This window comes from Schistocerca nitens, chromosome 4 (assembly GCF_023898315.1).
Source record: "Schistocerca nitens isolate TAMUIC-IGC-003100 chromosome 4, iqSchNite1.1, whole genome shotgun sequence".
Lineage (NCBI taxonomy): Eukaryota > Metazoa > Arthropoda > Insecta > Orthoptera > Acrididae > Schistocerca > Schistocerca nitens.
This window is the reverse complement of record NC_064617.1, coordinates 428901539-428921715: the sequence shown is the minus strand read 5'-3', so window position 1 is coordinate 428921715 and position 20177 is coordinate 428901539. Positions and strand designations below refer to the sequence as shown.

The following is a 20177-nucleotide window of genomic DNA, read 5'->3' as shown; positions in this document are numbered from 1 at the left end:
CTTTATTCCTGTGTATTTCACATCTTTCAGCCATTTGAACTGCCATGCAATTTCTGTAGAAGTTGTAGATGACCTCTTGCTCCCTGTTTGTTATTTCTGATAACTTCAGGTTTTTAAAAAGTGTATTCCTGTCACTGTTGTTGAAAGCTTTTTGCAAATCAACACGTTATAAACAGATGTTTGTCTTTCATTAAACAATCTATCTTCTAAGATGAGTTGTGGTTTGTGATTTGTGTGGTGCAGCCAATGAATCATGACACTGGCGATAGTTCACAATATCCTAATATCCTGTGTATTATCATTCTCCCCATGCATTACTTGTAAGAAGTAGTAATACAGTAGAAGAACATGACTGTAATGAAATAAGTACAAATCATATGGAGAATGAACTATTGTTAAAAATCTCAGAGATTGGAAATTGTTAAGTATTTATTGCTTTTCATGCACTTTTCCTCTGTTTAAAACCGTTATTGGTGTGTCCTTCTTTGCATCACTTGTCCTTTTTGTCTTTTAATTTTTGTAATTGACTTTTTTGCAATCAAAGGAATTTCCAGTTCTGAATATTTGAGGTTTTACCTTGTATTTCTGTAATCTTTTCTCAAGTTGTTTGTATGAACGATCAGTAAGAAATATATTTGATTAAATTTCCAGGCACACCAATCAAATATTAAACTACGGACTGGTATTGTTGGAATTGAGAGAAGTATAAGTGAAAAGCAGAAAGCTACTGATGAAAGTATCAGTGTTGCCTTCCAAGATTTGAACAAGTTAATGGTTATGGCAAAGGACATGGTGAATTTATCGAAGAATATTTCACAAAAGATTAGAGTAAGTTTTCCATTCTTGACTCACAGAAATGGGACTCGTAAAAATTTTGACAGTATAATGAAAAATGAATATATGTTTATTAATGTATCTCAGTTCTTACTAGTATTTCCTGTAAAGCATCAGCTATATTCATATTGTTAACATTGTACTTTAGGAAAAACAAGGAGATATCACTGAAGATGAAACTGTCAGGTTCAAGTCTTATTTACTTAGCCTGGGCATAGATGATCCTGTTACAAGAAATGATTTCCGCAGTGAAAGCCAGTACTTTCAGCAACTTGCTAAACAGTTATCTGAAATTTTGGTGGAGCCAATTACGGTATGTAAGAATTATTATTGTCTGAAGCTCAGTTTTGAGCTATTTCACGAGCATTAGTGTGAAAACAGTAGGACAAAATATACATAATATGGTATATATAAAGAGAAGTATATTGCCAAAATATAATTTTCAACCTGCTACAAAGTAATTTATTAAAATCAGTACTTTATCAAAATTATGCACATACATATGTGATCAAAACTATCCGGACACCCCCCAAAACATAAGTTTTTCATATTAGGTGTATTGTGCTGCCAGGTACTCAATATCAGTGACCTCAGTAGTCATTGGACACCACGAGAGAGCAGAATGGGGCGCTCTGTGGAACTTACGGATTTTGAACGTGGTCAGGTGATTGGGTGTCACTTGTGTCATATGTCTGTACACGAGATTTCTACACTCCTAAATATCCCTAGGTCCACTGTTTCTGGTGTGATAGTGAATTGGAAATGTGAAGTGACATGTACAGCACAAAAGCGTACAGGCCAACCTTGTCTGTTGACTGACAGAGACTGCTGATATTTGAAGATGGTTGTAATGTGTAATAGGCAGACATCTATCCACCCCATCACACAGGAACTCCAAATTGCATCAGGATCCACTGCAATTATTATGACACTTAGATGGGAGGTGAGAAAACTTGGATTTCATGGTCTAGTGGCTGCTTATAAGCCATACATATTGCTGGTAAATGCCAAACAACACCTCGCTTGGTGAAAAGAGTGTAAACATTGAACAATTGAACAGTGGAGAAACATTGTGTGGTGTGGCGAATCATGGTACACAATGTGGCAATCCTATGGCAGGGTGTGGGTATGACGAATGCCCAGTGAACATTATCTGCCAGCTTGTGTAGGGCCAACAGTAAAATTCGGAAGCGGTGGTGTTATGGTCTGGTCATGCTTTTCCTGGAGGGGGCTTGCACCCCTTGTTGTTTTTCATGGCACTATCACAGCACAGGCCTGTATTGATGTTTTAAATGCCTTTCTACGTCCCACTGCTGAAGAGCAACTCAGTGACGGCAGTTGCATCTAGCAACATGATTGAACACCTATTCATAATGCATGACCTGTGGCAGAATGGTTACATGACAATAACATCCCTGTAATGGACTGGCCTGCGCAGAGTCCTGACCTTACTCCTTTAGAATGCCTTTGGGATGTTTTGGAGTGCTGACTACATGTCTCACCGACCAACATCAATACCTCTCCTCAGTGCAGCACTCCATGAAAAATGGGGTGCAATTCCGCAAGATACCTTCCGACATGTGACTGAACGTATGCCTGTGAGAGTGGAAGCTGTCATCAAAGCTAAGGGTGGGCCAACACCATATTGAATTCCAGCATTACCGATGATATTCAAAGTAATTTTCAGCCAGGTGTCTGGATACCTTTGATCACATAGTGTATATACAGGGCAAATCACCTAAAACTTGCACTGCAAATGTAGTGAAAATCAAAAGTACTACTGATGTGCAGTTTTTACATAATGTATTGGCAGTCACTGGCTCATACTGTTAGCCAGTAGAGTACAATATTATGTGGTAGCACACACTAAAAAACAATACAGGTGGATACACCAATTATGTGGATTCTGACCAGTAATGAGAAAGCTGACCACCATGGATTGTGTTCAAAATGGCTACCAGAAGTAGCTATATGCACTTCCAGTCTGGTATGGAACAACTGCTGTACACATACCAGCATCTCAGTGGAGATATCTGAGCAGGCTGCGTTAATACATTGTTGCATGTCATTGGGTGTAGTTGGTATGTCCTTGTAGACAGTGTCTTTCAGCTTTTCCCACAGAAGAAAGTCTGCAGGTGTCAAATCTGGGAAATTAGCGGCCATGGTACGAGTCCTCAGCGTCCAATCCAACGATTTGGAAATAATTCGTTATGACATGCTGTAGTACTTTGTGCACTATGGGCTGGACAACATCATGTTGATACCACAGGTTCCTCCTAGTCTGCAGGTTTAGCATCAGTGGGAGAAAGTCTGTTGGGAGGCTGTGATATTTGTGCATTTTCAACGATCCTTTTATGAAAAACAGACCTATGAGCTGATATTTCACTATCCCACACCACTCGTTTACACACAGTGGATGCTGACGTTCCACTTGATGAAGCCAGTGTGGATTGTCAGCAGACCAATAGTGTATATGTCAGTGGTTTACCTGGCAATGATTGGTAAGTGTAGCTCCATCACTATACAAGATACTTGATACATCTGGAGTAGTCCATCTTAATGCCCATATACAGAAGTTAACATGTTTCTCATAATCATTTCTGTGCAGCCTTTGGTGGAGAGAGATGTGATAGAGGTAGAACCTACGTCGATGGCGAATGCGTAGGACACTTGCTTAACTCGTGCCGCTTCCTCATGTGATTGCTTGGGAGCTAACATGAGAATTACCCGCAACAGTAGAAAGAACATTAATTTCCCCCTCTTCTGTCATCACTTGTTTCCTTCTGTCACATTGCCTAGGCATTACACTGTAACTTTCATGTAATTGGTTGAAGAGGTTGGTAAATAATTGCTGAGATGGTTCATGTTTATAGGGATATGTTGCTGCATACGACTTACAAGAACAAACTGCATTCTTCCTATGTTCTCCATACACCATGAGCATGTTCGCTTTTTCTGTGTTGGTAAATCCCATCGTCCTCTAATGACCTGCTGCTTGGGCTGTCACACACCGACTGACTAGCAAGTCGCAGCGCACTCAAGGAACACACACACACACACACACACACACACACACACACACACACACACACACACACACACACACTATAAGCAAACATAACAACACTGAACATCGTACCTACCAACTACGCAGGTTGAATGTAGCCCAAACAAATATCGGTGAGGAAGCTTTTCAAAATACAATATCTCGTAAAGCACTCACACTACAATTTGGAACAAACACTACTGACATTCTAATTTACCCTACTTTTAGTTTGTTAATGTCGGTGGGCATTGTTCATTTAAAATAAGTCTATGTTTGTACAAAAAATGCGCTTTCCAAATATTATTGTAATTTTTTGATTGGATAACAGTATGAGCCTCTGAGTACCAATCCATTCTGTGAAAGCTGCACATCAGTGGCACTTTCCATTTCCACAATGCTTGTGGTTCAAGTTTTTGATTCACCCTGTATAGTAAAGAGGCCCTTAACAATAGGTAATCATCTGAAATGTAAAATTTTGCTGCTCCCACCCCATACTGTTGTTCCAGTCAAAAGAAAAGGGAAAAGAAAATACTTTGCAAAACTGCTGCTCAGTTGCAAAATTACTAGGCAATCTACAAATGCTTTTATTTTGGAACGTAATACTGTACATACAATTCTGTAGCAACGTAGTATTCTCTTCCTGAAATCCTCCGTTTTCTTTTTTATTCCAAAAGATGTTTATGAGGGCATATCTGACCCACCCCACACTCACCTAAAAACAATCTGAACCAGTTAATATCTAGTAGAAATTGGAAATAGGTGCCACTTTAACTCAGCCCTGGATTTCCTGCCATTCACGAGAGGTTGTCCTAACCATAAGACTAGCTGAGCAAGCCTCCAGGTGTTACCTGTTCATTCGCAGTCTCCCAGTGGTGCTATTCCTACAGACCGAGGACCAGATTAAGGGTGTGGTGGGGGTCCTTATGGGAGTCGTAGACCTGGTCCTTCATGTGGATGAGGGTCTTTCACTCTGATCATCATCATCATCATAATCATCATCATAAGATAAAATAGGACCAAAAATATGAAACAAATTTCTTAGTTTGTTACAGCCACCATCTTAATAAACTGGCATAAATCAGTGTTGAAAAAGAAGATTGAGTATAGTACATAAAAATAGTTATCCATATTTTCCCATTGAGTAGAAGTGTTCTCCAGTCTCATGTGACTATAGAATACCCAGTTCTAGTCCAGTAGATGTACAATAGGCTATGTTCCTTTAAGACCACAAGTTCATTCTGTTTATGTGTTCTGTATGCGTTGAGTTGGGTAAAAGTTTTTGACCACAATAATAGGTACATGAAATGTACTTGAAGTTGTGAGTATGTGCCAGACCAGGATTGGCTATCTGTGGCCAGGTCCAAATTTCCATGTGTTGTCATTCCTACATCACAACCTGTACTCGTGCACATAAGGAGGACATTTTAATTGTAAATTGGTGCCTGCTGTCAGTAAATAAATACAATTTTGCAGTGTCCGTGTTATTAAGAACAACAGTGCGGTGTTCCTTGGGACTTGAATGCATGTCTGAAGGAATGCTGCATCATTCTTTGTAACTTCACATGCATTGTAATATTGTGCAATAATAGATCGTTTACTTCAAACACATTTGTGCACTGTGAAATACACTCACTCCTCACCCCATCCTTCTTTTGTTTGCTGCTTTTATTGATAATCTATTGTCATAGAGTGGAACTGTTAATTCATGCACCAGTATTGTTTAGAGCTTTGGAATATACAATATATTTGCACATTGGCTGTGGTTAGTAAATGGGGTGAAACTGCGTATCATAATCTAATAAATTAGTACGTAACTCATATTTGAGTTTCATTTCTGGTATAGTGACTTAAATGTGAGCGAAAGAAAAGCACTGAGGAAGCAGCTGAATTAGTGAAGAAACTACCGAAAGTAACTTTGTATTTTACAAAGAAAGAGTAGTCCATTGATAACATTGGTGAAACTATGATTCTCATATAAGACATCGGATGTCGTCGTAAAAATTCCACAGTATTTCATCCGCAAAACTGACCGATATCTCCAGATGCAGTGAACACACTGCTCAGGCTGCGACCGAAACCCTCTATTTATGACAGTCATAGAAGAAACTGCACAGGCATGAACTAGCCAAATTTCAGTGACCAGTAGTGCAGATAAGCAGATCAGTTGCAAGAGAGGACATCTATGCCAACTGTCGGACAATGAATGCATTCAAAGAGCTGTCAATTATACTCTGCAGTGCCGTCGGCCACCCCAGCAGCCTCTGTTGGGAGCCGCCTGCCGAAATAGGTATGCATGCTGGCTTGGGCCCATCCTCGCCATTGTCAGCCAGATACCTGTTGCCATTACAGCGTCGTCCCTTGTACGACCAACAGTTCTTCTTTGTTTTCACTGTGATTTTAACATGGCCAGTGCTGGATCCCATGCCGTACTGAGGTGGTATCCTGTGTCCCTGTAAAGCAAATTAGAGAAGCTGCGAATTTCCACTGCTTCTTAAATAACACTGTCCCGATATGATGATGTCATTGACAGAACTTCAGTGGTTTTTGTTTTCTATACAATTTCCTGTACTGAGGCAGTGCTCCACCATTGCAGATTTGTCTGGTTGTTCCATACGTGTGTGTCTATATTAGACACGTCTGTCCTTCACAGTGCGACAGGTTTGTCCAGTGTATTACATCCAACAGCTACAGGGAATTGTATAGGCATCTGGCCTTCTTAAACCAAGATCATCTTTCATTGAGCCTAAAAGGGCTCTGAGTTTTGTTGGTGGATGAACTTCCTATTTTCAAAGAAACACTGTCGACATATGGCAAAGTGATTATTCTTCTTTGTTCTTTACTTTCTCCCAGCTCCTCACTTTGTCTAGTATGTGCCCGGCATAAGGCACAGGGAATCTCCCATTCAGAATATCCGTTCTCTAAAAGTTCAGTATGGAGGCGGCAGAGATCATCAGATAAGCTGTCAGAATCCGATTTGGCTTGTGCTTTGTGGACCAATGTCCTAAGCATGCCACTTTGTTGTGAAGGATGCGGAGCAGGTGGCCTGTAAGTGTAAGTCCATGAGTGTACGTTTATGGTTCATAGCATGAGTCATGATACCATTGTCCTTTCTCTGTACCAACACATCCAGGAACGATACTGCACTGTTTTTCTCCATCTCCATGTAAACTTGAAGTTTGTAAACTCATGTGGCAGTTTTACTGCATGAACAACAAAAATGTGATAAGTGATAAACTTTCTTCCTTTCATCATTTTGTGTTGTGTGTCAATGGTGAGAAAAAGTTTCATAAAGGTTTGAAATTATGTGTGAAGTTCGTTGCAAGTAAGTGCTCTCACTCTCAAATACTGTGTGAATAATGTGTGGATGTTTGCACACCGTGGGCTACCCTTTCTTTTTAATCCCCACCCCTTTGATAGCTAGGTGGTTCTTTACCCACAGTGCTTCTTTCCAGACAGTAAATGATATGTGTACCAAGTTTGGTTCAAATTGGTCCAGTATTTTAGGAGGAGAATGTGGTACATACATACATAAGAAGTCACGTGAGAAAAGTAATGAGAGTGACAACACTGCAAGTGATCTGGCAATGGTGTGTTGTTCTACATCATAGGTGGTCGGTCTGTTTCAGCTCCGTACAGCCATTGTGTGATTTTTGAGAGTGCCAACAGTGAAGCTGTGTTTTTGTTGTGCATTACAAAAATAGAACACCAGAATTTAGAGCAATGTTATGTCATCAAATTTTGTGTTATTGGCAAATCTGCGTGTGTGACATTTGAAAAGTTGAAACAGTCCTTTCAGGAAAAGTCCTTATCAAGAGCAAAAGCTTTTCACTGGCACAAATCATTTTTGGAAGTCTGAGAATATGTTGAAGGTAAACCTCACCAATTGGGACTTTCAATGTCAAAAACCAATGATAATATCAAACGTGTGTGCTGTTGTGGGATCAGACAGACATTTAACAATAGGGATGATGATTGACCTGTTAAATGCTTTCACTGTACAGCAAATTTTGACTGAAGTTTTGCACTTTCGTAGGATTTGTGCCAAAATGGTGCCCAAAAAACCCACAGCTGAGCAGGAGGACTATTGAAGAAATGTGTATTGATATTCTTGGGAGGACTGCCAATGACCATGAATGGTTCAGTCATGCAATCGCAGGCGATGAATCCTAGGGTTTTGAGTATGATTCCGAGGCAAAGCAGCAAAGTGAGTAGTGGCAGCTGACACATCTCCTCGGCCAAAAAAAGCTTGAATGAGCAAATCAAAGAGCAAAACAATGCCTTTGTCACACAGCCACTTCCATCACAGAATTTTTGCCTCAAAAGGCATTCCTGTTGTTCCACAGCCCCCATGTTCACCTGATTTGAGTCCTTGTGTTTTAAAACAATCCCATTTTGGGACTCTGGAGAACATTCAAAAGAACATGATTGATATGTTAAAGGCCGTAGTAGTTGAAATCTTTTAGCGCTGCTACCAAGACTGGGAATAATGACTCCGCTGGTGTATAGCTGCCAGAGGAAATTAAAGGGGTTAGTACTGTTGTCTGAACAAAATAAAAACTTTGGTGAATAAAAAAATCAGTTTCATTTCTTTTCTCACATTCCTCATACATACATTTTTATAATGTGTATGCATATAAGACATCATCTAGTCTTTTAAGCCATCATCTAGTCTTTCCTTTGTGTGAGATGACGTGTGTCAGATTCACTTCAAAATTCTTGATTCTAAAATTTTACATACAAACTAATTGCATTTTCGTGTCATTTCTTCTTCATATTTCAGTGATCATGTCAAGGCTTGTGTGTATTGTGATATGTTGTGCATTTTAGAATGTTTGTAAGTGCCACACAAAGTTGCTGCTGTTTCATCAGTTGTAAACTACTTTACTTTTTACAAATTTTGGCCGTAGTATCCTTATTTGGTGGACGGTCATGCCCCCAATTTCAATATATGTATATCTACATGACTGAATGTATATTTCTTAGATTCTTCAGAATTTTGGTAACATGCATGACATATTTCATAGGACATCAACAGTTGCAAGCTTCAATTATACTTTCTGCAGATTTTGGCATCAATATGGCATTTGTTCCAAAAAGTGTTTCACCTCAGCTGTAGTGTAGGAACTTCTTGTGCTGACCCTCTGTACACTCCATGCAGTTTTCAGCTTTCTGTTCATTGTTTAGGACTGGTTTTCCATCTGAGCTCTTGATATTTGTACAGCTTCTCTTTTCTCCAAAGCCCTCTTTCATTTTCCCATAGGTGGTCCCTGTCGTTTTCCTAGTGAAACATTCTTATGTGATGACACTATTTCCATCTTTTCCTACTCATTGTCTTGGCAGTGTTTGCCAGTTTCCAATCAGGACATAAATGTTTGGTACTAGCAGGCTTCTTTTGGCCAGACATACTCATTTTGCCTGTGCTAGGTTAGGTTAGGTTAGGTTAGGTTTAGTATGCTTTTCATGTCTTCCTTGCATAATCAATTATTTGTTGTTTTCCTTCCAAGACAGCTGAATTCCTTCACTTCATTACTTCATGGTTCCCAATTTTGATGTTAACATTTATCACTAATCTCATTCAAAATTAAATATCTTAAAAAACTAAGATCGACAAATGAGTGCAACAAGCGGTATGTTTATTGTGAAAGCTGTAAGAATTTTATACAGAAGGTTTGAAATAGTTCAAAAATCTGCTAACAGATGCACTTTCATTGCAATACATAGTGCCCATAAATAGTGTGCTGCAGCTCAGAGTGATCAGTTCTATCATTGCAATGTGAAAGGAGCTTAGTTTACCAAAGGAAGAGGTTGAAATCATGTATTTTGTTGAACAACAGGTCATAGCGCAGTCCTATGGCAACAAAGCATAGTTCTTAAATACAGTTTAATGTTTCAAAAGGACCAGATGTGATTTGCAAGCTTTTTGCCAAATTCCAAAGGACAGGCAGTGTGGCTGAAGATCTAATGGGGAGTGTTGGCTCAGACAAACTGTAGATATTCCTGAAAATGTCAGCACAGTTTTCAAAATTATTCAGCAAAATCCAAGGAAATTCATCTGCAGTATTGCAGCAGAGACTGGCCTGAGACATTCCAGCATGCATAAAATGCTGGAACAGAGCTTAGACATTTCCATTCAAAATCCAAAGCCACCTGTATAAGCTGTCTGACAGGTCTCACTTTGCAAGCCAGATTCACACAATTTGGTAATCAAGGATTTGATATTGGCTACATTTGGTTCACAGATGTGGCATACTTACACCTACAATGAGTTGTGAATAAACAAAACTGGCAATTTTTGGGTTCTGAAAAACCCTATGTGTGTGAAGCAAAACCACTATATTCACCCAAAGTTACTACTTGGGCTGCAGTACGCAGCAGAGGCATTTTTGGCCCTTTTTTCATGCATGAAATGATCACTAGTGAACATTGCATTGCAATTTTGGAACAATTTGTCATCACACAGCTAACATAGATGGTTCATGCAAAGTGGGGCCAGACAACATCCGCCAAACAGATGTTTGTTTCTTGATGAATATTTTGGGAATGGAGTCATTGGATTGGATCTGGTGTGGGAATGGACTGACCTTCGTATTTGCCCGATATTACTCCTTATGACTACTTTTTGAGGGGCACATTGAAAGACACTGTCTACCAGAATCATCCCACCATCCTGAGCGATTGTGAATCACAATCTGTGTGGCATCTGAATCCATTTCCATTGAGATGCTACAGGATGTGATCACAAATTTCTTTGTTCGTTTGCACCACCTCCATACCATGAGTGATGGACATTTCAAAAAGACTGTGATGTGATTCAGAAACTGCTTGCAGAGTACGAGTTTCATTATGCACGCTGATACTTGAATAGTTGCACAGTGTACATATGCTAGCAGCTTTTTGAACAATTTTGAAACTTTTGTATAAAATTCTTACACCTTTTACAATAAACGTACCTTTTATTGTACTCATCTTCACTGGATGCTATGTACGAGCTAACACATTATCATAACATAGCTAGATAGTATCTCCCTCTTTGTTTTTTGTAGCAAGTTACATGTGCAATCAGTTAAAAATAAGTAATAATAGATGTACTGTGTCCTGCTATAGTGCCCAGACAGCTGATCAAAATTCAATTCCAGAAATTATATGTAATAACTTGTCATTACTTTAGAATTTCTGTGATATACTCTCAATTCATTAGAAAGTTTACTCAATTCAACAGATCGTATAATTATTCATCACTTTCATCTGGGCATTTTATCACTGATATCATTTCGCTGTATTGAACTGTAATGCCACTCATGAACCTTTCTTTAATTTTTTATGCAGTTGGTTGAACATGGTGATTCAAGGTCCTCAACTGTAGCAATTATTTGGAAACAAATACTACTTTTAAACACCACTTGAAAACATACAGTAATTGCAATTGGTGATGTGATGTCAGTTGTTTCAAAACTTTCTTTTAATCGTGGCTTTGCTTCGTTAATGTAACGATTGAACAGTACCAGATAAAAGCTGCCTCCATGCTGTACACCCTTTTTAATCCAAGCACTTTGTTCTTCGTGTTCTATTCATGTTGTTCCATCCTGGGTCTTTACATGTTCTTTCTTAAGTCTTGCTCCCATTATTAAGTGCAACATTAGAATTACATCTCAGGTGTCTTCCCAAAGTCAGTCTGATTGTCATCATAACACATACTAAGCTTGCTTTTCCATTATTCTGTGTTTTATTCTTGTCATTAACTAGTATGCATGAACTGTTTAAGCTGATTTTGTTATAAATCTAGCATTGATTTGCACTTTCCATCTTAGGGTTTGTGTGTTTGTGTGGATTCCAAAGGAATGTTATCTATACTTTCTTCCTTATTTGACTGCAAGTCTTCCAAAGCTCTGTCAAACTGCTTTTAATGCTGGGTCCCTACATCTTCTAAATTGACTCCCATTTCTTTGTCTATTATGTCATTAGACACTTCCTCTTTTTTGTAGAGGCCTTCAGTGTACTCTTTCCACCTATCTGCCTCTTTTCTGTTTTTGACAATGGAATTCCTTTTGCATTCTTAATGTTAATGTTTTTACTTTTTGTTTCACCAAAGGTTGCTTTGTCTTTTCTATACCTTGAATCTGAGTGTCAAATGACCATTACTTTTAAATTTCTTCACATTTTCATGCAGCCGTTTTGTTTTAGCTTCTCCAGGAAATCAAAGAGCTGTTGCTACTCTTTGAGTTGACTGTGAATAGTGGGTTTAGTGGCTCTGTGCAGGGGAGGTAAACATCAGGAAGAACTCAGGATGCCTCACCCATACACCTTACCAAGAGGTTTGAGATGCTAGCAGTGTGAAACTGACTAAGTGTAACATGCTTCACCTTTTGTGGGAGGGAGGGAGGAGCTGTGTCTTGTTAGGGGAAAGATGAGCAAAAGAGTAACATCTGTGAATCACAGATATTGTGAACATAGGCAAATAATGGGACTCATTACAGAAATGGCAGCAAGGGCTGAGAAGGGTCACCTTGTGCTCTCAATATGTATCAAGAACAGTCTGTTCCAGCACCCATTTAGGGAGCAGGTGACAACCAGATACTGATTGTGGCGCATCATAGTACAGTTAATAGCTGTTTTTTGGGTTTAGGAATCATACTTCACTCATTCCAGTGACTAGTAGGCAGTTAAAAAGGAATATAATGCATATAATGAAGCTCACAATCAGCAGCCTAGCTCACAGTCAGCAGCCCTGTGCTCAGAACTGATCATGATACCCTGGTTCTGAGTTGAATGGAAGGTTTGGACCAGAGACTTCAAATTTAGTGTCACAAACAGGGCTGTGATGTTCTAGACGTAGACTTACATCGTAGGGTTGATAACTGTGAGAAAATCCAACGGAGAGCAGCACGCTTCATTACAGGATCATTTAGTAATCGCGAAAGCGTTATGGAGATGATAGATAAACTCCAGTGGAAGACTCTGCAAGAAAGACACTCAATAGCGCAGTACGGGCTTTTGTTGAAGTTTCGAGAACATACCTTCACCGAGGAGCCAAGCAGTATATTGCTCTCTCCTACATATCTCACGAAGAGACCATGAGGATAAAATCAGAGAGTTCAGAGCCAACACGGAGGCATACCGACAATCTTTCTTTCCACGAACAGTACGAGACTGGAATAGAAGGGAGAACCGATAGGTACTCAAAGTACCCTCCGTCACACACTGTCAGGTGGCTTGCGGAGTATGAATTTAGATATAGATGTAGGGTCGCTCTAAATGACACGAGGGTGCTCTACAGAGAGACTGGTAGTGTGTGTGGGATGCACACAAGGTTTTTCTTTTTAACTGAAGCATGTGCTACAAAGTCTCAGAGTTTTAAGCACTCATAAAAAGCAGTGGACCTCACATAATGCTAGTTACAGAAAGCTGTCTAAAATTCAAAATTGACATCAGTGAAATTTTTGGGGTAAATCTAAGTGTATATTGAAAGGATAGGTTAATGGAAAATGGAGATGGCATTTTCATCACAGCAGACAGGAAATTCATCTCCATGTGAGTTGATGGGAAAGACTCAGCATAAATTCCTAATTGGGTCCTTTTATCAACTGCCAAACTCACTCCTTGATGAAGAAAATCATCCAGCAGTCAATTGGGATAATTACAGCTTCAGCACCATAGGGCAGTTTTCTGGCAGAGTAACTATTTTGAAAAAGAAATTTGTCATGCATTCCAGCAGAATGGGTCAAACTGAGGGTTGGCACACTGGACGATGGACGATGGTTCAAACCTGTGTCTGGTCGTACTGATTTAGATTTTCTGTGATGTTCCTAAAACACTTCAGGCAAATCTCGGAATGGTTCATTTGAAAGGGCACAGCAAATTTCCTTTCCCATCCTTCCCTAACCTGAGTTTGTGCTCCAAATTTAATTATCTCATTGTAGATGGTATGCTACACATTAATCTCCTCCTCCTCGTCCAACTGAGGGAACAAAATGAAGAAGTGGAGCCCCCACTCTCACAGCTTCCTCGCTGTACTTTGGTAGTATTTCCTCAAGTAATGTAAGATTCCTCAACAGACACAACATTAGATGCCTTTTGTCCCCCAATGAAACTGAGGCATTTGTTAAGCCTTTTTAAAGTGTGTTTTGGCCTCAGGAAACAGGGTGTATAAGAAACTCCTTGTGAGTGTGGAATGACCCATAGTGACCAGACATCTTGTACAGTGATGTGATGTGATGAATGCCAGTCATACACATCTGAGCCATCTGGATACATCTGCAACAGCAGAACATGCCCATAGTACAGAACACCACATTGTCTATGAGAAGACAGAGTTTTCTCCTCTTTCATTTTTCTAGGCCGGTGTGACAGAGGAGGACTCTAAATTCCAATTAAGTACAGCCTGCACTTGCTGCCATTAGTTAACAGAGGGAGAGCGGAAAAAAGAGAGAGAGAGAGAGAGAGAGAGAGAGAGAGAGAGAGAGAGAGAGAGTTTCCAATGTCAATTTCGCCTCACCACAGTGGAAGATCCACCTAGCTACCAATTTTGGTTTGGCTCCTGCCCTCAGCAACACATCACATCCCCAGGAACGTGGCACAGTGGCGACCACTTCTGCTCAGCTTCTGATAGAGAGCTCTGATGGCATTGCCATCCTTGTGCAAAATACTCAATCGCATGTGTTTAACTGTCAAACACCACCTCCATAACAGACTACTATCAAAGTGAGGACCCCAGCAGCTGACAGTGGTAGACAGCACTCGCTGCTTGGTGATTTGAACAGTTACGTTGAGGAAATATTGTGGGATTTAAAAAAACATGTTCTGGCAGCATACCTGGGTGTCACATATTGTACATATCCTCCAGGAAAGCCTGAAGACTCAAAAATTTTTCATCTTCAGAATTGCTCTTCTTATAGATTACCAGTCTGTATTTTACACCATCTGTACTTCAGCTACTGTTCGTTATTTTGCTGCCCAAATAGCAAAACTCATGTGATACTTTTAGTGCCGCATTTCCTAATTTAATTCTCTTGGCATCACTTAATTTAATTCATCATGCATTCCAGCAAAAAGAAGTTCAAATGAGGGAACAACATTATGATACAGACACACCATTTTCACAATATTTTTGCTACACTTTGCATATCTTCAGGTTTTACTTTACTTTTTTTGCCCTGTCTCCCTACTTTCTGAACTACGGCTTCCTTTTTATATCTTTGACTTGTGTAACTGCAGTCTAGTTTCTCTACATGTTATAAATAACCTTTCACTCCCTGTATTTTATCCCTGCTACACTTCCCACTTCTTGTATTTTATCCCTCTTACTGTCAGAATTTCAAAGAGTGTATTCCAGTCAATGTTGTCAAAAGCTTTCTCTAAATCTACAAATGCTACAAACAAATGTGTTCCTTTTTTATTCTGTCTTCTGAGATGCATCACAGAGTCAGTATTGCTTTGCATGCTCCTATATTTCTCAGAAACCCAAACTGATTTCTCCCCAGTTCAGCTTCTACCATTATTTTCATTCTTCTGCAAGTAAGTCATGTCAGTATTTTGCAGCATTGAATTGTTAAACTGATGTTTTGATAATATTCACTGGCCTTCTTAAGAATAGGAACTGTGACGTTCTTCTTGAAGTTAGAGCCTTTCTCTCCTACAGACCAGGTGAAATGGTTCTGTCATACATAGTATGTTCAGCCAAGGATCTCAGTAATTGTGAGGGCACATTACATACTCAAATTTCCTTATTTCCACTTAGATATTTCACTGCTGTCAATTTCTTCATGCAGTACCATATCTCCCATTTCATGTTCATTTATTTGCTCTTCTCTTTCCTCTGTACAGCCCTTATTTACTCCTTCCACCTTTGGTTAGTACTGCTACCTTAGCTCATAATATTCGTACTGGTGATTTTCTCTTCTCTAAAAGTTTCCCTACTATTCATGTGGGTGGCATCTATCTTCCTCATAGTTTTGAGTATGAGCACTCACACTTGTTTACAAGCAAATGGTAGGGAGTGAAGTAAGTAAATGCTAGTCATGTGGTCACAACAGCATGGGAGTAGCACCAACTGTGAAATAGTGTAGGGTCAGTTTTGACAGTGATGCCATGTAATAAATCTTGTAAGTGGGTCGTGTAACAAACCATTCAAAGTAATTTTAGCTAAATAATTTAGCATGGCATCTCAAAATTTTGTCGGTACTTCGTGTTTTAAATGGGAGTATGCTTCAGCAGCTTCTTATTTCTCCTTTGAAATTTTGCACTTTCCAGCACTCATTGTTTCCAATGTTTGCAGGAAAGCCAATTAATTTAACAGGCCAAATACAAATACAGAGTGTGATCATCTCAAAATGTTAGTCGTTAACTGTTGAAGTATTCAAAGTAAAGTCCCAGAGCTCACATCTCTCACAGGAAGTTGTCACCCCACACCATACTACTAACTGTGAGTTGGTTGAAACCCAAAAATTTTTGCTGGTAATTTTTTGTCATCATGTGGAATGTATATCGGAAAGATAGATTGTAGGAGTAGTAGTATTAATATCAACAAGAATAAACTTTGGGTCTAATGAGTCCCAAAATGTATCATTTTGCGAACTAATATGGACAAAAATAACTTCCATCGATGGACTTAGATTAAACAGTGGAGCATACTGAGATAGCCTAAACCAGGTTTAATGACTTGCTAGTTTTGAGTATGAGCACTCGCGCTTGCTTACAAGCAAATGGTAGGGAGTGAAGTTAGTAAATGCTAGTCATGTGATCGCAACAGCATGGGAGTAGCACCAACTGTGAAATAGAGTAGGGTCAGTTTTGACAGTGATGCCATATAATAAATCATGTAAGTGTGTTGTGTAACAAGCTATTCAAAGTAATTTTAGCTAAATAATTTAGCATGGCATCTCAAAATTTTGTCAGTACTTCTTGTTTTAAATGGGAGTATCTCAGTTCACAGTTTTCAAATCAAAATCTCACTTTATCTTTATGGCACAATAGGGGAATTTATGTGCAGTATTTTCCAAGCTTTCACTGAAGCTCTGATCATTATGCTGCAATCTTAGGTCTCTCTCTTTCTGTTTTCTTGATATATTTTCAGCAGTTGAAAACAAACTAGAGTTAACTTCGTTACGGGACATATTTATGGCAGTTCAACTATCTGGAATTTATTGAGCTACAAAAGCTCAGTGTCATGTTTACACTCTTATATGTACAGTGATTGAGTGAGAAGTTAACATCACCACTTAATCTGTAGGTTATTTACAGTCGTAATTTTTAAGTTGTGTACAGTTTATCTTAGATTTAAAACCCTCATTTCTTTTATTCTGCTGCTGTTCAAACTTGGAGATACTGTTACATTTTCTTCAATACAATATTAACAAACCACATGACACTTGAAAATTCAAAACCATTTCATTTAAAGAAAACCAGAAAATGGTGTCAAAATCACCATACCTGGCTTTCCTTGGAGCACAAGATGAATTTCTCTCTGTGGAACTATTTAATTACTAATAAAGTTTTGTATAATTTTTCTTGAGTGTAAGGTAGATCAGTTGACGGGTTTGCTATTTACTGCTGAATTTCTTTCCAAGAAATAGAGAGATAAATAGGAAGTGAAGATGCAGCACTCCGCATATGGGCAGCTAGGGAAAAAGTGAAGATCATAGATTCAAGAATCATAGATCCAAGAATCATTTTTACATTTTGTGCACTAGTATGAAAACGGTGAAGCAAAGTGTTATCAAGAATAGATACAGCAACTTGTTTTAATTGCTAAATCACTTTGACTATTGAAGAAGTCGAAAAGAAATTTGTGCAGTGCCCTACTCGCTGTGATTAGTTTGCATTCGCATGAAAATGAATTAGATGGAGTACTGCTTTAATGTTTGTTGCCCTAGTTTAATCTGGCTCTTCAGTATGATTTAATATATCAAATTATTTGTAACCACAATGTACTATTGTGTCTTCATTACTGTGTTAATTATTTTGTTGTAGGAAGTTGGAGGAATGATGTCACTAGCAGATGTATACTGCCGAGTAAATCGTGCTAGAGGCCTAGAGCTTTTGTCTCCTGAAGATCTCATGCATGCTTGCAATATGTTGGAAAAATTAAATTTACCGATCAGACTGCGCACATTTGACAGTGGTGTGAAAGTGTTGCAGCTTCAGTCACATGATGATGAAAGTGTTGTTGAGAGGACTCTCAGTGAGGTTTGTGTCACATTTCAACTATGTTTCTATTGAAATTATCAGTACAGATGTACATATTGCACTGTTAAGTACTGCATGTGATTTATCCACTTGGAAAGCCTGTTGTGTCACCTTTATTCTTAAAAACAATGAAAGAAAGAAATGACTGTCATGTTAAGCTCATAATGATGTACATACTGAAAGTGTAGGAAGTGTCCAGATTCCATTTCCTTCGCACGAATATACTGGAGCTGCTGCAGAACACATCATGGTCCTTGTTAGAAATGAGGTACACAACTTGCTATGTCATGCAGTAATAAAACAGTTTAAAGGAGTGATTTTTATAAAATTTGTTTTGCTCAAGATTTATGAACATTTTGTTTAAACTCTATATTTTCATTACATATCCAGAAATTCAGTGGCAGTTGGTAGAATTAATGTCTTGAACTTGGCAGTCTAGTTCCATGTTGTTGCATCAGTGATGGGAAGAACTGAGAACTCCAGTGAATCAAAAATTCTTTTGTTGAGAAGCAAACTGATGCAATTATGCATCTGAGAGTTGAGATATTTTAGAAGTACAGCCTAGCTGCTAGATCAACTTATGACTCAGCCACACTGCTGGCTATTCTTGTAAGGTTCTCAGTTCTTGCGCGTATTTTTAGCATGCTTGTGTCATCAGAAGTTGTTTTAAAAATAATTTAATCCTCTATATTTTTGTAATAGTTTCTGGAATTGATAGAACAAAACGTAGCAAAATTATCTGGATTGTATTAATGCAAATAAAGATATGTATGACACACTATTGCCAGCTGGGGTGGCCGAGCGATTCTGGGCGCTACAGTCTGGAACCGCGCGACCGCTGTGGTCACAGGTTTGAATCCTGCCTCAGGCATGGGTGTGTGTGTGATATGTCAGGTTAGTTAGGTTTAAGTAGTTCTACGTTCTAGGGGACTGATGACTCAGAAGTTAAGTCCCATAGTGCTCAGAGCCGTTTGAACCATTTGACACACTATTGTTGATCTAAATTCAACTTTCAATGCAATGTTTTGTGTACAACAAGTGAAAGTAATTGCCAGAATTCAAGCAGTAAGAGGCAGCTGGAAACAAGTATACATCAAAGAATGTTTACAAGAATGAACAACTACTTTTTTCATTCTGGTCACAAGTGCTGCAGTGTGAAGTGGAAACTTGTTATCAGAAGCGGTGTTCCGTATACTCAGCATCAATTCTTGAGATCATGTTGGAATTGAGAACTTCATTTTCTGATTTCCTAGTGTTATACTGCATTTATATGCAAATTATCCCTTAACAATGTTGATTTGTAGGAAAGTTCTGGTAGAATATAAATAGTTTGTGAGTAAGGGAGGCCACTCACTGAAAAGAAGCATTGAGCTGTTGACAAGTACACACAAAAAGAAAGAAAAAAAAACCTTGATAACTTTTGAAGTAATACCTTTTTTGGGTGTGCCTACACACACACACACACACACACACACACACACACACACACGGCCCTACATAGCACCAGCTGGACACGCAATGCCAGTGCTGCATTTCATCGGGTGGGGATTGTGTTGGGTTAGGTAGGTAGAGAGGCAGAGGCAGGGAGAGGGATTGGGGTGGGTGACTAGCAACTTAGATGGAAGCATGATAGGGCTGGGAGGGGGGAAACTGTTGGATGGCAAGTATGGGGGAAGTGAATGACTAGAGGTTGAGGCCAGATCATGCTGGTAATGGGAGTGGAGGATGTGTTGTAAGGATAACTCCCACCTGCATGGTTCAACTGATGATAAAGGGAACGATCCAAATGGCCTGAGTTGTGAAGCAGTAATTGAAATTGAGTATGTTATGCTCAGCTTCCTGTTGTACCACCGGGTGACTGACTGTGTTCTTGGCAACAGTTTGTGACCAACTGTGTTCTTGGCAATAGTTTATGACCAACTGTGTTCTTGGAAACAGTTTTGCGGTGGCCATTCATCCTGATGGAATGCTGGTTGGTAGTCACACTGGGTGGGTGGGTGGATTTAGTAGGTCTTGTAACTGGGTCTTCAACAGGGATATGATCCCTGGAGTGTGGGTGGTACCAGGATGGACTGGGATGTTGTGGAGGTTGTGTGGGTGACAGAACATACTTTAG

General features: G+C 39.2%; 1 protein-coding gene across 1 annotated transcript in view; it reads left to right on the top strand.

Annotated features, from left to right (window-relative positions):
- Positions 1 to 20177, top strand: part of LOC126253054 (vacuolar protein-sorting-associated protein 36) — a 49606-nt gene that overhangs the window by 18071 nt on the left and 11358 nt on the right. The window contains exons 4-6 of the mRNA XM_049954139.1: positions 652 to 828; positions 983 to 1147; positions 17846 to 18061. Of these exons, the coding sequence (XP_049810096.1) occupies positions 652 to 828; positions 983 to 1147; positions 17846 to 18061 (558 nt within the window). The remainder of the gene's footprint in view (positions 1 to 651; positions 829 to 982; positions 1148 to 17845; positions 18062 to 20177) is intronic.